Source organism: Pristis pectinata, chromosome 8 (assembly GCF_009764475.1).
Source record: "Pristis pectinata isolate sPriPec2 chromosome 8, sPriPec2.1.pri, whole genome shotgun sequence".
NCBI classification, from domain to species: domain Eukaryota; kingdom Metazoa; phylum Chordata; class Chondrichthyes; order Rhinopristiformes; family Pristidae; genus Pristis; species Pristis pectinata.
Genome location: NC_067412.1, coordinates 28,304,202 through 28,320,844, shown reverse-complemented (window position 1 = coordinate 28,320,844; position 16,643 = coordinate 28,304,202). Strand labels below are relative to the sequence as shown.

Below are 16,643 nucleotides of genomic sequence, written 5' to 3'. Positions count from 1 at the left end.
TGTAGCCAAATGCAATAAGTAATATAGCACTGAAGGTAATAGTGATGTCACATTAATTTGGAACAAAATTGTCCACTGCAATATTAATTATAATTTCAATATAACCAAGATCAAATTTAATAGTGAATTACAGAAAAAAATAACAGGGCTTGTGCAGTTACCATCTGATTACAGATTAGATGCTGCCTTTTATGGTAACTGCTGTTTTTTAATATGATGGTTCTTTCTGTAAAAAGCCATGTGAACTGGAAGAGATGAAAAGCAAAGTTCTATTTACCTGTTCCGGAGATATTAAATAACTACCATAGTAGACTAGATGTCTGTGTTCTGCTGACATTCTTAGCTGAATCAGTATGACCAAACTTCAGACTAACTTTTTGTCTCATGGTTCTCACATTCATCTAGAATTTTCTTATCAGGTCATATTTTACTGCACAGATATTCATTTGCATATGGAATTAGAAGGATTCAGTTTCAGAAATTGTCATGTATGTACCTTTCTTGCTGCTTTATCCTGAATAAATTTTGATGGGCTGGAAAGGGATTTAAACTGTAAGTGGAGTCTCCAGGCCATATAAGGAAATGGCAGGTGACCCTTGCCACAGATAACTTATAGTGTATGCTTCGTGTAAAAAGACTTGAGACTTGCATTAAAAATTATATAAATCAGGCTGAAGGTGATTCATTCTTCCTATGAATTGGGATCCTCAGACACTTTCCTTTTGTGCAGTATTACCTAATAGAGGAGCTTCATTATGTGTAAACCATTGAGATATTTCAGTTTGATAGTGTTGTATAACAGAATTTTATCTGTTACCATTCCTGTCCAACTCAATGACACTTGCTATCTGGAACACTGCAAAAAAAATTAGTGCTGTTGAAGACAGCAAAACCTACTGTAAACATAATTTCAGCAAATGCACAGTAAATAACTCTGTCCCCTTTTGATAGCATAAGATCAATGTATTGGCAAAGGCACTCAGTTGTGTGCACAGTGCATTTCTAGAGGCAGCCACATTGCCTGTCACTATAAGTGAAAGACCATGCAATTAATTAGAGCTGGCCACAGAATGCATAGGAAATGGTTGCCAACCATTTCTTAGTTTATGAATAAGCACACATTTTTAAAAATAAACTTTAAAAATGTTAATGTTCATCACAGACCTTGTCAAAATTTGGAGGGTACTTGACAGCAAATTCCAATTGCTTAAGGACAACCTCATTCGGTGGTACTTGATTTCTTGCCATGTCTCGCAGGATATTGGTGAGGTACACATAGTCTAACTGCTTTGCTGCATTGTTGATCAGGGTGCTGTAGACATTGACATTGGGGGTTATTCCAGAGAGCTGAAATAAAGTGAGAGTTTCAATGAATGCTGCACTTTTGGGGGACACCTAAATAAACTACTAAAGGGGAAAGGAATTGAAAAGTGAAGTTTGTTATGTAGTAGTGATTTAGTAACACCAAGCAAGAAATCCAGACACCCACCCTCTGTTAAAGATTTATAAGGAGTGGGTTGACAGGAACAAAATTGAGTTAATTGACACAGTTAATTAACTGGTAGCAATTTTCAGATTAAGTGGGTGCGTAGTTGGGAGTTGCTAATGTGGAAAGTGGTCTCTTACTGCAGCTCAGAAAAACTGTCTCTGATGCATTCTGTTATAATATTTAGATCTGACACAATTAGTGTCCCCTGACCAAGCTCTGCCTTTGTCCATTTGTCATACTTAATTCCCAATACCTTAACCTTCTGATGAAGTAATTTGGCTTCTGAAACCTACTCTTACATTTTATTTGCCATAGCAGTTCTTTTTAAATTCCATCTCTTACTTTGCAAGTAAATATCTGAATCTTCCTATTTAAGCATCTCAGTTGACTTAGTATCTGTGATCTTCTAGGATACCAGATTCACAACTTTCATGATAATTATAGTATATTTTTGTTTATATAATAAAAATTCATTTTCATGACAGCAATGGGCCTTGACATTATTTTTAATTGTACTAAACATGGATGAAATATAGAAATGTCAATAAACATCATCTAATGTTATGAAGGACAGATGATTCAAAAGGCTACTGAAATTGGTTCCAAATATTTGATGAATTAATAAAAAATTGTTAATTTTTGCTTCTGTCCATTCAGTTTTTTGTTTGTTTATCTGTGTGAGTTTGATCTTGCACTGATTTTATTCATTTTCAAGACAGAAAATGTGCATCCTTTAATATACTCTGACCACATAGTTCCACAACAGTAGCCTTTATTCTATCTGACTAGTAATCCAGAGGCCTGGACTATTATTGTCAAAAACACATTCAAATCCTGTCACAGCAGCAGGGAATTGGTAATTAAATGAATCTGGAACAAAAAGCTGGTGCCCGTGATGGTAATTGTGAAACTACCTGTAAAAACCCACCTGGTTCACCAATGTCTTTTATAGGTAGAAAACTGTAATCCTATGTGTGACTCCCAAGACATAGCAATGCCGTTGACTTTAAACTTCTCTTGAAAATGGCTTATGAAGCCATTTAGTTCAATCAACAATTAGGGATGAGCAATAAATATGTCTCACCAGCAACACCCAAATCCCATTAATACAACAAATATACTATTATTGTTTTGAAACTAATCACTAGGAAGTGCTCAGGAGCAGGTAGGAAGACATGGCCTCTGACTTTCATTCCGTTCCTGAACAGGGGCTTCCTGCTCTTCAGTCCACATCTTCGAGATGCGGAAAAGAACAAGAATCTTTCTATTTACTGGAAGTCCCTTCAGAATAGTTTCTCCACTCATTTCATACAAAAATGCTCCAGATATAGTTAAGTTCAAGTTTATTGTCTTTAAGAATGAATCATTAAAGGTTACCTTCATGTCCTGGAGGAGCCTTAATCCTTCACTGTCTTTTCTGCAGGCTATTGCCAGGTTGCAGAAGGTGTACATGGTTGGTGATAAGCCTCGCTCAACTATAGTTGATAGTACAGCCTAAAGGGAATAAACACATATTATCATTGGACTGAAAAAAAAGCATGTTACTGCTGTGCTACATACTGAATTGAAATTGAGCAAAGTCCATTGGTAATGTATGTAACTGGGTAAAATAAAGCTGTGCTCGGGAATCAAGACTCCAACCCAGCCTGGCCTGATGGCATGAGTTTGCTTCCTGTAACAGTTTTGAGTGAAATCAATCTGAACAGTTCCAGTCCAGTTTCTGGCAGGTAAGAACCCATACCACAACAGTGGCAATTTAAATTCAGATTCAGGATGATCATGGGTAAAAATGAAGAATTGGAATTGGTTTATTATTGTCACTTGTACCGAGGTACAGTGAAAAACTTGTCTTGCATCCCATTTGTACAGATCAATTCATTACACAGTGCATTGAGGTAGTACAAGGTGAAAACAATAACAGAATACAGAGTAATGTGTCACAGCTACAGAGGGAGTGCAGTGCAGGTAGACAATAAGATGCAAGGTCACAAACAAGGTAGATTGTGAGGTCAAGAACCCATCTCATCGTATAAGGGAACTGTTCAGTAGTCTTATAACAGTGGGATAGAAGCTGTCCTTGAGCCTGGTGACGAGGATTGGGCAGGATGGACATAGCCAAGAGGTGATTCAGCCTGGAGTACATTATGAGTGAACGGAAATGTTCTGCTTTCTGGCTCCAGTACACAAAAACCATCTGCAAACAAATGAGCACCTTATACAGAGTTGTATATTAATGAAGTGAAACAGTGATATAGATTCTGAGTATGTGCATAGTGCCTTTTTACTGAGAACACAAAGAAGAGGATCCCAATGTGACAACAAAGGTTAATGCAGATCCTGATGGATCAGTATGCCACTGTGTGAAGGTGGTAAAGGTCTCAAATATTGTGTGGACCTCAAAGGAGTTTCTACAAACTCTAACTTCCCTAATATGCTTTCATTTTGGAGTCAATTAAATCAGAAAGTTACTTAAAAAAATTGGTAAAGATAAATAGTTCACTCAGGAACAATCCAAAGGAAATAATGCCAAAAATCCAACCTGACCATAGTATACACGGGGCCATTCAAGTTGGGGAGTGAAAAGGAATGTAGGAGTGGTAGACACAATATTATCTGTGGCTTCAAGCGCAAATCTCAAAGACTATGCCTCCTGTCTGGTGCCAGCATGAGGCAACTGTGGCTAACAAGCAAAGTCAAAGATAGCATAAAAGCAAAAGAGAGACCATACAATGTAGCAAAAATTAGCGTGGAACTAGAGGATTGGGAAGCTTTTAGAAACCAACAGAAGACAACTAAAAAAGCAATAAGGGGAGAAAAGATGAAATATGAAGGTAAGCTAGCCAATAACATAAAAGAGGATACCAAAAGTCTTTTCAGATATATAAAGAGTAAAAAAAGAGGCAAGAGTGGACATTGGACCGCCGGAAAATGACGCTGGAGAAGTAGTAATGGGGAACAAAGAAATGGCGAACAAACTGAAGAAGTATTTTGTGTCAATCTTCACTGTGGAAAACACCCAGCAACATGCCAGAAACTTGAGAGGGGGCAGAAGTGAGTGTAGTTGCTATTACTAAGGAGAAGGTGCTTGGGAAGCTGAAAGGTCTGAAGGTGGATAAGTCACCTGGACCAGATGGACTACACCCCAGTGTTCTGAAGGAGGTAGCTGAAGAGATTGTGGAGACATTAGCAGTGATCCTTCAAGCATTACTAGAGTCAGGAATGGTTCCAGAGGACTGGAAAATTGCAAATGTTACTCCACTCTTTAAGAAGGGAGGGAGGGAAAAGACAGGAAATTATAGGCCAGTTAGCCTGACTTCAGTGGTTGGTAACATTTTAGAGTATTATTAAGGATGAGGATTCAGGGTAGTTGGAAACACGTGATAAAATAGGCCTAAGTCAGCATGGTTTCCTTAAGGGGAGATCTTGCCTGACAAATCTGTTGGAATTCCTTGAGGAAGTAACAGGCAGGATAGACAAAGGAGAGTCAGTGGATGTTGCTTACTTGTATTTTCAGAAGGCCTTTAACAAGGTGCCGCACACGAGGCTGCTAAACAAGATAGGAGCCCATGGTATTACAGAAAAGGTACTTGCATGAATAGAAGATTGACTGACTGGCAGAATGCAAAGAGTGGGAATAAAGGGGGCCTTTTCTGGTTGGCTGCCAGTGACTTGTTGTTCCACAGGGGTCAGTATTGGGTCCGCTACTTTTCACGTTAATGATCTGGATGACGGAATTGATGGCTTTGTGGCCAAGTTTGTGGATGATACAGAGATAGGTAGAGGAGCAAGTAGAGTTGACGAAACAGGGAGTCTGCAGAGGGACTTGAACAGGTTGCAAGAATGGGCAAAGAAGTGGTAGATGGAATACAGTGGAGGGAAGTGTATAGTCATGCACTTTGGTAGAAGGAATAAAAGGCGTAGACTATTTCCTAAATGGGGAATTCAGAAATCGGAGGTGCAAAGGGACTTGAGAGTCCTAGAGCAGGATTCCCTAGAGGTTAACTTGCAGGTTGAGTTGGTAGTAAGTAAGGTAAATGCAATGTTAGCATTGATTTTGAGAGGACTAGAATATAAAAGCAAGGATGTACTGCTGAGGCTTCAGAAGGTGTTGGTCAGACCCCATTTTCAGTATTGTGAGCCGCTTTGGGCCCCATATCTAAGGAAGGATGTGCTGGCGTTAAGAGAGTCCAGAGGAGGTTTATGAGAATGATCTCGGGGATGAAAGGATTAACGCATGAGGAGGGTTTGATGGCTCTGGGCCTGTACTCACTGGAGTTTATAAGGATAACGGGGGGATCTCATTGAAACCTACCAAATATTGAAAGGCCTGGATAGAGTGGAGGTGGAGTGGATGTTTCCAGTAGTGGAAGAGTCTAGGACCAGAGGGCACAGCCTCAGAAATAGAAGGACGTCCCTTTAGAACAGAGATGAGGAGGAATTTCTTTAGCAAGAGGGTAGTGAATCCATGGAATTCATTGCCACGGACGGCTGTGGAGGCCAAGTCATTGGGTATATTTAAAGCAGAGGTTGATAGGTTTTTGATTAGTAAGGGTGTCAAAGGTTACAGGGAGAAGGCAAGAGAATGGGGTTGAGAGGGAATAATAAATCAGCTATGATCTAATGGCAGAGCAGACTCAATGGGCCGAATGGCCTAATTCTGCTCCTATGCCTTATAGGTTAAAGACATCTCCATGGGGTTGGAGAGAAACTTGGAGTGGACAGGGAAAGAATCAGTTGTCATGGTCAACAAAGGTACCATCAACATAGGTAGGCTCTAAAAAAAGGTTCTGCAATTGGGCCCCAAATTTAAAAGTAGAATCTCAACTGATAATAATCCCTAGGATTCTACCTGGGCCTCAAGCAAACTGACATTGAGTAAATAAACTCAGAGCGTTGAATGCACACCTCAAGGATTGGTGTGGGAGAAATGGGTTTCAATTCAGAGCTCTGACACAATTACTGGGGAAAGAGGTCACTGTTCCATTGGGAAGGGCTTCACGTGAAACAGACTAGGACCACTGTCTTGGCAAATCGAATACTTTGGGATATAAATATGGCTTTAAACTAATTAGTGGTAGGAAAGTTCAGGTGAGGTGAAATAGAGAAAGTTAAAGAGAAAGGACAAGGTGATACTAGAAGGTAGTGATATGGGCAATGATAACTGGAGTGGGACAGGAAGGGAAGAGTGCACAAACATAACAGCATCCGCAAATAGAGTCAGAATTGGGTAAAATGGTTTGAATAATTTAAATGTTTACAGCATTCATAACAAGAAAAATAGTACAAATACAAACAAATGGATTTCAGCTGATAGCCTTTATAGAGATATGGTTGACCAAGACCAGGAATTGAATATTCCATGTTACTTGATGTTTCAGATGGACTGACAGAAAGGAAAAGGAGCTGGAGTAGCTTTGTTAACAAAGGATGAGATCAGTACAGTAACATGAATTTGGCTCAGAAGATCAAGATATAGAATCAGTTGGGGTGCAGGTAAGAAACAAAAGGAGAAAGAAAACCGGTGGGAGTAGTTTAAAGGCCCTCCCAATCGTAGCTAATCATAGGATCATGTAAATCAAGAAATGATGCAGCTGTGTTAGAAAGGTACTGCGATAACTGTGGGTGACTAATCTTCATACAGATCGGGACCTTAACCGTACCAACAAACTTATGGAATTTATTTGGGACAGTTTTAGATCTCAGTAAGGACATCATTGAGATTTTGAGGTATTATACCTTTGAAATAGTGTGCCAAAATAATCTTATTGAGATTTGGTGCCAATGTGTTTTGCACTGTCAGGGCTTATTTGGTTTCTCACAGATCTGTGCAGATTCCATAAAGGGTTCTCTTTTCAATGAAGGGAATAAATGCTAGTTCATGCAAGACATTCATTTAGAAAACCTGGAGCCAATGAACTCTATATTAACTATAATTGTCATAACTTTGACAAATTCATTTGTCTTTTTTTGTGTGGAGATTATAAAGTAGACACTTTCTGATCTGTAAGCCCTTCTAGTGTTAGCCTGAAGCTGATAGCTACATAATCACTTACCTTTGCACCTTCCAGATCACCCAACCTGCTCTTTTTCCTAATGAAGGTGTTAAAGAATGAAATGTCTGGCTTCACGCCATGCTCATCCATGAGGGCCAGCAAGGACGACTCAGACGGGCTGTTTGGTTCCACTATGTCAGCCAACAGTGTGAATGTTTTAATATCTGGAAGCACATTATCTTCCTTCATTTTACTTAGAAAGCCATTCAGATATCCAATCAGTGCTAGTCTGTCATGTGGTGCAGTTGCTCTTCCCAGAGAAATGACGTTCTTCTTGTTGACCTGGATGTCAAGTAGATTAGGCAGAAGATTACTTTGAGGAAGCCCTTTGGAATCTGAGTCAACTATAAGAATTTCATTCTTGGGAACAAGTTCCAAAGGCCGTTCTCCTGGTGCCATTTCTTTCCCTTGGCTACCTTTGGATGGCAGGTTTGGTGCCTCAATCAATCCTGATAAAGTTGCATTACTGTGCTCATCCTCAGGTTCAGAGACTCTGCAGGTAGTTAATGAACTCCCCTTATGCTCATCAGAAGATAGGCCAAACAACCGCTCTTCCAATAAATCAACAGTCAAAGTGGTTGCATTTTTGCTGTTTCTTGTACCTTTCTGACCTCGGAGTTTCTGAACTTTTCTGTGCTGCTTTCGTTGCCACATCCCATCCTCATCACTCAACAATGTGCGAGATGCCACTGCAGGGTTCCCTATACCACAGTCCCTGGCAGCCCTTAGCAGCAGGTTGTAGCTCTTGGCATCAGGCTGAATGCCCAGTTTTAACATCTCACGCCAAATCTGCAAAAGAGAGAAAGGCACGTCAATCCAAGATTAAGATACATTTTCTGGTGAGATCCACAATGGTATCATTGATCATACTTGGTAGAGAAAATTGCAATGAAAACCTGTTTGCCCAAACCCATAATTGATTTATTGAACTAGGTTTCATCCTCTCATAAACACTCATATAAAAGAAAAATATGGGTCTTGGTTTTTACCTCTGGCTCAGTGTCAGCACTATCTTCTTAAGAGTTGACAGACTGTGGATTAAATCCCACAACAATTTGTGCATGTGTGTACTTTAGACTATCAATTCACTACAGTACTGCAAGAGCAATGAGCCATAACAGATAATACATTTCAGATAAGACATTAAATCAAGATTCCTTCTCCTTTGCAAGTGGACGTTGGTAATTCCTTCACACTATTTTAAGGAAGATAGGAGCTCTCCCAGTATTCTGCCCAGTAGAACATTCTCAGCTAATACCACCAAAGCAGGATTAACTGGCCTGTGGAGTCATGCTGGGTAAAAATTGCCTGCTGTATTTCATGATACCTACTTGAAAAAATATTTCATTGATTTTAAATCTCTTTGTGAGTCCTGAAATTGCGATAGGTGCTTTATGAAAGCAAATTCTTTCTATTATTCAATTCTAGCAGAGTTTTACTGGGCTGGGCAACCACCTGTAGCCTAAAAAAATTTTGGTCTCCTTTAGTGAAAGCCATCCTAACGCTTTGCTTCTATCATTCCTTTCTTTGGTAGACTGTGGTGCATTGGTCTTGTCCATCACCTGGTTCTCACTGTGGCATCTCAGCTATGCTCAGTTTACTGCTGGGTTATATCTGCTGCATTATCCTTTATGAATTGCTTACCACCTATTCCTTCATTAACCAACTGAAGTTGTTGATTTTTATATCTGTGTCTTTGAATTTGAAAAGCAATAAACAATAAAAGAGCAATACCTTACAATATCCACCTATTGCTACTGGAAGCTCTGCTTCAGCTAGAGCTGTGGCATTTAGTACAATCACTGTTCTTACACAGAAGTTATTCTTTCATTTTCTGAAAACTATTGGGATAAAAAGGAAATGACCTTTAAAAGATATCAGAAGAGACAGATTAACACTGACTACGATAATCCACTGGTATATGGTGACTCACCAGCACACTGCACTGCTGAACAGGAAGAAGGGCCATCAGTATGTCAGCCATCATATAGGAGAAAGAAGGAAAATCAATACATTCAACACTCCTACTTATCAAATGGCACAGCAGGATGGTGCTGTAACACCGAGTGGCAGGCCTGGCCACAGAGTTCATGATTCCTCGCTGTCGTTTCCAACAGGTAATCACAGAGGAGTGACCAGGACTGCTTCTGGTAGCTCCAGTTTATCCTGCAAATTCAAAGGCAGGAGGCAGAGAAGAAAATGATGCTCTAATTACCTGTACTGAATATCTAAAGCCATTGTCAGCGTCCTTAATGCTGCCCATCATTAAAGTGCTGAATGTTTCTACATTAAGTTCAAGACCACTGTGAACTATTTCCTGAAAAATAAACACACAAGGCAGCTCTCATAAGAAAGGCAGCAACATGGTAATAATCCGTTTAACGTCCCACGTGCACACATATAACCTGCCCCAGGTACATTTTTCAAAACCTCTTAACTCCTCTTAAACTTTGCTATTCTGGTCAGAAAAGCCCGTCTTGCATGTCCCTCTTTGTTATTATATTTTCTTGGTCCTGATGTGCTTCAGTAAATGGTCACCACACTCTTCCAATGTGGTGAACATTTACTAAAGTAGAAAGTAGAAGTTGACTAATGTTTAGCATAAATTCATCATCACTTTCTTTGTATTATATTAAACTGAAACTTACATTAATATTACTTCTTTAACAAAGATAAACACCCCAGAGGTATAAAAAAAACAAAACGAGCTGAAGAAGGATATTAGGAAGGTGTTTAAAAACCTGATCAAAGAAGTACATTTTAAAGAGGGTCTTAAGGAAATAGAGGGAGGTGGAAAGCTGGAGGAGTGAGGGTTAAATTTTAGAGTGTAGAACCTATCTGGCAGCTCCAGTTTATCTCACAAATTCAAAGACTGGAGGGAACAGAGAAGAAAATGATGCTTGCTTGTAATTACTTGTAATGCACAGCTACACTGGATTTGCAATGGGAGGCAAAGGATGCACCAGGGGACATGGTCCAATGTTGTGCACTGTTCAATGAAACACTCTTTAATAATTCATACATACAATATTGTAATATCTTATCTGTACTGTGGTCCCATCAAGAATTGTAATAAATCAGTTGAATACAACCTGTTCTTTATAAACTCAGATTCATTATAAATGAACACGAGAAAGTATTTCATATGAATAGCAAAGCAAGAATTGTTCTTATGGGGACAATAATTAGAGAATTATGAAGTGAGACAACTGTTTTTAGTGGTCTTAATAATCAGCTGGGGTTTGCATCATGTTCAAGGTATTCATCATGTTCTATAATCCTCTAGTTAATTGTTTGATATGTTTTAAGATTGTGATAAGTGCTGCATAGATGTGAGTATATTTATTTCTTAACTATCACACTAGAGAATTAAATAATTTTAACCATGTTCCCCATTTCTTACTCAATCCATAAACAGCCATGAGGTTTGTCACTAAAAGGCTTCATGGAGGCTGATGATAACTACCCTTTCTTATCCTGACCAGGTGCTGCAATGACCACCATCTCAGTGTGATGTGGTCAAAAGCATTTTAATTGATACTCATGACAGTACATATTTCAAGTGTCAGCATCTTGTGCAAATGCTTACCCGGACCACATCAAAACAAGCCTTCAGATCAGAGCAGACAGCGTAGGCCTTCAGCATGGCATGGTATGTGATAAGGTTCACTCGGATATTCTTGCTCCTTAATTCTTCCCGAAGCTTTGTGGCAAACTGAAGGCCCGTGTCCTTCCATGGTGATTCTGCACAAGCATTGAACAGAGCGGTGTAGGTTGCGACAGAGGGAGTCAGTCCTCTTTTCTTCATCTGCAAAGAAAAAAATATTAATCCTATTTAAGACTATCCTTGTAATGATAAAGTGCTGGTAATCTGATTAAAGCAGACATTGAGCCAAAAGATGTGTTAAGACTGGTTGCATAAAGCTCATTCAAGGAAATAGGATTTAAAGAACATTTTTCAAAAGGTGGAGAGATTTAAAGAAAAAAAATAACAGAGTTTGGGGCTTGGATGACTAAAGACGTAGTCCCAATGGTGACTGCCATACACATTTGACAAGCTTTGTTTGATGTGCTTGTGATAACAGATGTACTATTGAAAGTATTCTGACTGGTTGCATCGTGGTCCGGTATGGCAATCTGAATATGCAGGAATGTAAGCTGCAGAGAACAATAGACTCAGCCTAATACATCAAGGGCACATCCCTCACCACCACTGAAAGTATACATGAGGCACTGCCTCAAGAAGGCAGCATCTATTATCAAAAATCCCCACCATCCAGGCCATGCCATCTTCTCGCAGCTACTATTGAGTAGGAGGTGCAGAAGCCTGAAGTCCCACACCACCAGATTCAAGAACAACTACTTCCCTTCAACCATTCGGTTCTTCCACTGACCTGCACAATCCTAATCACTACCTCAGTATCGCAACACTATGACCACTTTGCAATACAATGGACTTTGTTTTTTTATTCTACTTGTGTTCTTTCTTGTTTAATTTATGTTTTTCCTGTGAATGTTGTGTCTTTAATGCTATGTGCTGCTGCTGCAAGTAAATTTTTCATTGTACCTGTACATACATGTACTTGTGCATGTGACAATAAGCTCGACTTGACTTGACTTGGTTACATCCTCAGATAGACAGCTGGCATTTTAAAGGTTCCAAAGTCAGACTGTTCAACATTGAACGTTACCAAATGGACTTCTAATTTCATGAGAGGCAAAGATGGGTAGCATGGAATCTCAGACCCATGAAGTAGAGATATGTGCGTGTCCACGCAATTCAAGTTTCTAAGACTTCTTTTCAAATCTGTTCCCACAGGTTCCCTTCGTACAAAGAAAATTTCACTAGTAGATTAGTTCAGTCTCTGCTACTCACATCGTTGAAGAGCTTAAAGGCTTTTTTCAAGTAACCTGCTCTTCCACATCCTCCTATCAGCACTGTGTAATTGTATTCTTCAGGGTTCAGCCGCTCTTCTTTCACCATCTGAGTCTCAAACAGGTCCAGGGCCTCGGCTAACTAGAAAGCAGTAAGATACCATTGTGAGGATTATCATTACAGGGAGTAAGTGTTGGAACAGACAAACAGTGTAGTGACCTAGAAAAGGATTTAAGCAAACGATCTGACAGGCATGCACACGATAGCAATACAAGTTTAAAGTATGTTGCCTGCAGACATTAACATTCAAAACAGGAGATACTGTTATTGGGTGAAATACTGCATTAGTCTCCAGACCACAGTGTTCAGTTCTTGGAGCCAGACCTTTGTGCATGAATCAGTGTAGCATTCTATCAGCAAAGACCATTAGGAGCCTTAGTTATGAAGAAATATCTCAGAAGCTGTATTTCCTCTTGTTGCAAAAGTACCCTGACTTGATCAAGTTTTTCCATTACAATGAGAATTGAGATTTGATCTAGATCAACTGCCAAAATCTAATAAAGTAAAAGGGAAATCTAGACAAAAGTATTTCTCACTCAGGATAATAATCTTTTAGAAAATGTTGTTCAGGAAACCCAGCAAAACAAGAAATAACTGGATGCATTTCAAACTAAAGAGAGACTTGTACAGCTACAATAATTTTCAATTTCCTTCTGACACTCCAAAACATAAGACAGCCAACGAAGTACTTCTGAAACAAACTTACACTGTTGTAACGTAAGAAATACAGTAGACAGTTGTACACAACAAAGTCCTATAAACAACCATGTACTATTGACCAGATAAATTGTTTTACTAATGGTTATTGAGGGATAACTTGCTTTTCTCTAACGCAGTGTAACGAGAGCAATTCCCCCTGCAGTATTAGATTAGATGTTTGTGTAAAAAGAGTAAAGGATATAATTAGGGTTGAGGAATATTTTAAAAAAACCTGCAGATGCTGGAAACCTGAAATAAAACAGAAAATGTTGGAAACACTCAGCAGGTCAGGCAGCATCTGTGGAAGGAGAAACCGAGTTAATGTTTCAGGTCCAAGACCCTTCAACAGAACTTGGTGTGAGATTAACTCTACTTCTTTTTCTACAGATGATGTCTGATGTGTTGAGTGTTTCCAGCATTTTCTGTTTTAATTGGGTTTCAGCTTCATCAATGCATTCTTGTTGTAAAAGTTACACTCAGGTCAAAGCATCACAATGAAAAATCTTACTGATCTGGTTTTATCAAAGCACGACTTCTGCCCAAAATAAGCCAAGTCACCTGTCCAGACACAAGCTAGTTGCAAATCAGTCTGGGAATTCAAGGCTTTAAATGGCTTGTTTGCATGCTTTGGGCCAAAAGATACTTCCTGAAAGAATAGATTCCTACCAACAGCCTAACGATTCTATGACTCTAGAATTCACAACCATTAACAATATTTTTTGGCATTCATTCAATTGGAATTAAAAATTTAACAAGCATTTCCAATGCTTTTGTAACATCCCTTGAAAAGTTTATTGGTGCTTCTTTGCATTGCCTACTTGATGTTGGAATGATCCAGTAATGATGGCGTCATATCTTATAGCAACACCTCAAATACACATGCATTCAAGAGAATGCTAAAATCCTTCAATGGGAAACTGGCTCCTCACAGATCTTCTTTTGTACTTATTTTCTAAAATTATCTTTGCCTGCTCTTCTGCAACAATCCTGACTGGCTGAGCAGAAGGTGTTGAGGTTCCTTATGTGGGAAGGAAGGAGGAGGTTGAATTTGATATGGCACATCTGTAGGCAATTCTATGGGGAGAAAGGAAAGCTGAAAAATCATGTGCTGCAGGGTCTATCCCATGCATTATTAAGTACATGTTGCTCTGTGTATAACTGCCTGGAATTTGCTTGTTATAATTTGTTGACTCTGCTTTTTTGTCACACATTATACTTAGCAAAATAAGGAAAAATATATAATCACATTTCAGACCTTATCTTCCTTGATGAGTTTTTTACATTGTAGGAAGTACCAGTATGTAGTATTCTTTCGACCCAGCTTCCGCCTCACATCAGGGCTTTTAACTTCCTCATCCTGATCCTCAGTATCACTGTATTTGGAATCCTGCATCTGTGAAGTGCTTTTACGGAAAATCCTCCTGACAGAGTAGAACTTTCCTTGTGCTCCAAATCCTTCCAAGTCAACTTCATCCCCCACCGAGGCAAGTGACACTTTCTCCCTCGGTGTGGCTTGCTCCTGCAAGCCATTTACATTACTGCTCTCAGAGTTGTTGACTGTGATGGATAAACTTGTCCATCTGCAGTGCGGAGATAGCAGGGTCCTTGGATGTGTCACACTTTCAGGGGGCATGATTCTCACAGGACTGATCCTCACAAGAACATTCAAGTGTCTGAACTGGATATGGTTTGTTGAATACAGAAAAGAATGACAATGCAAGGGAAGGTACCGAAAGTGCAAAAATTTAGGCCAAGTCATGGTTTGCAAATTCCTTCTGTTTCAGTCTGGATTCTCCAGATAGGAAATCTCTATTAGGGTTTAAGTGAGAACAAAATCAATACACAAATTAAAAATACTAATACACAAGATAAATAACACATTACATGCAATGAGAGTTGCTGGGGATGACTGTTGAAGTAAATTGCACAATTCAAATTTTGAGTAGGTACATTGATAATTACCAAGCAGCACAACAGTTTATGTGAACCATGAGACTGAATTATCATCCCATTTGCTTTGCCCTTGATCACCACTTGCCCTGTTCCTTTACTTTCCATATCCATCTATACATGCTTAAAACCTATCCATATCTTTCGGTTCTGAAGAAGTCACTAAGCTGAAATGCAAAACTTTGTTTTTCTCTCCATGTGCTGTGCGTTTCGACCATTTTAAATCATTACTTCAGCTCTCCAGCAAATTCCCTTTGCTATTTTTTCTGCCAACCAACCAGACCATTTATATTGTCTTGCAGTCCAAGACTTTCCTTCTCTACGTCAATAACACAGTCAGGTTTTGTAACATCTGCAAACTTCTTTCTTGAGTCCCATAAATTAAGATTGAAATCATTAATATATTTCATAAAAGGCAAAGATTTTAATACTGAACCCTGTAAAACCCTAGTGTTAACAGTTTTCCGGTCATAACAACAAGCAACAACTATTACTCCCTGCTTCCTGTAAGTGAGCCAATTTTTAATCCAATTTGTTACCCATCTGGATGGCCCCACAGATCCTTCAGGCTTTTTAAAAAATAAATCAGCCTGCCATGCAGACCCTATCAAAAGCCTTACTAAAATCTGAGATAGAATACATCAAATACACTGCCCTCGTCAACCTTCCTTGTTACCTCAGAGTTAGGAAATCCTTTCCTTAACAAATCCATTCTGACTTTACCAATTAACCTCCACTTTTAGAAAATGTTTATTCATGGATTTGAATAATTTTCCCACTACCAAAGGTAAACTAATTGACCTTTAATTATTTGGTTATCCGTATTTCCTTTATTAAACAATCACCAATCTCAGTTTTGGAACTCCCAGTTGTTTAAGAAATTAATTCAGTCTCAAGATCCGAGTAACATTATAAACTCTGAACAGAAATGCTGGAATAACTCAGCCAGTCAAGCAGTATCTGTGGAAAGAGAAACCAGTCAATGTTTCAGGTCAGTTACCCTTCCTCAATCCTGAGGAACATTAATTGGTTTCTCTTTCCACAGATGCTGTTTGACTGGCTGAGTTATTCCAGCGTTTCTGATTTTTGTTTCAGATTCCAGCATCTGGAGTTTAACTTGCTTGACATTACAAATCGTTTGTTTTCCACTCCCAATGTGTATAATTATCATACATTTACACCAGAGGTATTGGATTCAGTTCTGGCCCTCCGTTGGTACCACACTCCCCACTGCTGTGTGTAGTTCCAGCATCGGGAACGGCTGCAGAGAAGGACGTGATCTCGCTTACATACCACATAAAATGAAGGGTAATCATTATTCCAACAGTAATCTCAATAAGAGAATAAACAGGAAATATAAGATTCCAGAAAACTTTTATAGAAATTAAACAATCTCCACAAATTACCCCGATAGACTTGCCTTCTCCCCATGTGCTTCCGGTTTGCCTGGACCCCGCCCACAAGGACTGCGAGGCGCTAATCGGTCAATGCCCTTGTCAGTCGCAACGAGTTTGGT

At 39.2% G+C, this 16,643-nt stretch overlaps 1 protein-coding gene across 3 annotated transcripts in view; it reads right to left on the bottom strand.

Moving 5' to 3' along the window:
• ptcd1 (pentatricopeptide repeat domain 1) overlaps positions 1 to 16,643 on the bottom strand; it is a 22,606-nt gene extending 5,963 nt beyond the window's left edge. The window contains exons 1-8 of one of the 3 annotated variants that reach the window (XM_052022470.1): positions 16,548 to 16,643; positions 14,433 to 14,986; positions 12,419 to 12,559; positions 11,132 to 11,350; positions 9,758 to 9,859; positions 7,543 to 8,331; positions 2,867 to 2,983; positions 1,165 to 1,347 (exon numbers count right to left, since the gene is read on the bottom strand). In XM_052022470.1, the coding sequence (XP_051878430.1) occupies positions 1,165 to 1,347; positions 2,867 to 2,983; positions 7,543 to 8,331; positions 9,758 to 9,859; positions 11,132 to 11,350; positions 12,419 to 12,559; positions 14,433 to 14,936 (2,055 nt within the window). In that variant the 5' untranslated portion in view covers positions 14,937 to 14,986; positions 16,548 to 16,643. Of the gene's footprint in view, positions 1 to 1,164; positions 1,348 to 2,866; positions 2,984 to 7,542; positions 8,332 to 9,757; positions 9,860 to 11,131; positions 11,351 to 12,418; positions 12,560 to 14,432; positions 14,987 to 16,300; positions 16,429 to 16,533 lie in introns of those variants that run through there. The other 2 variants (XM_052022468.1, XM_052022469.1) reach the window with 2 other exon arrangements.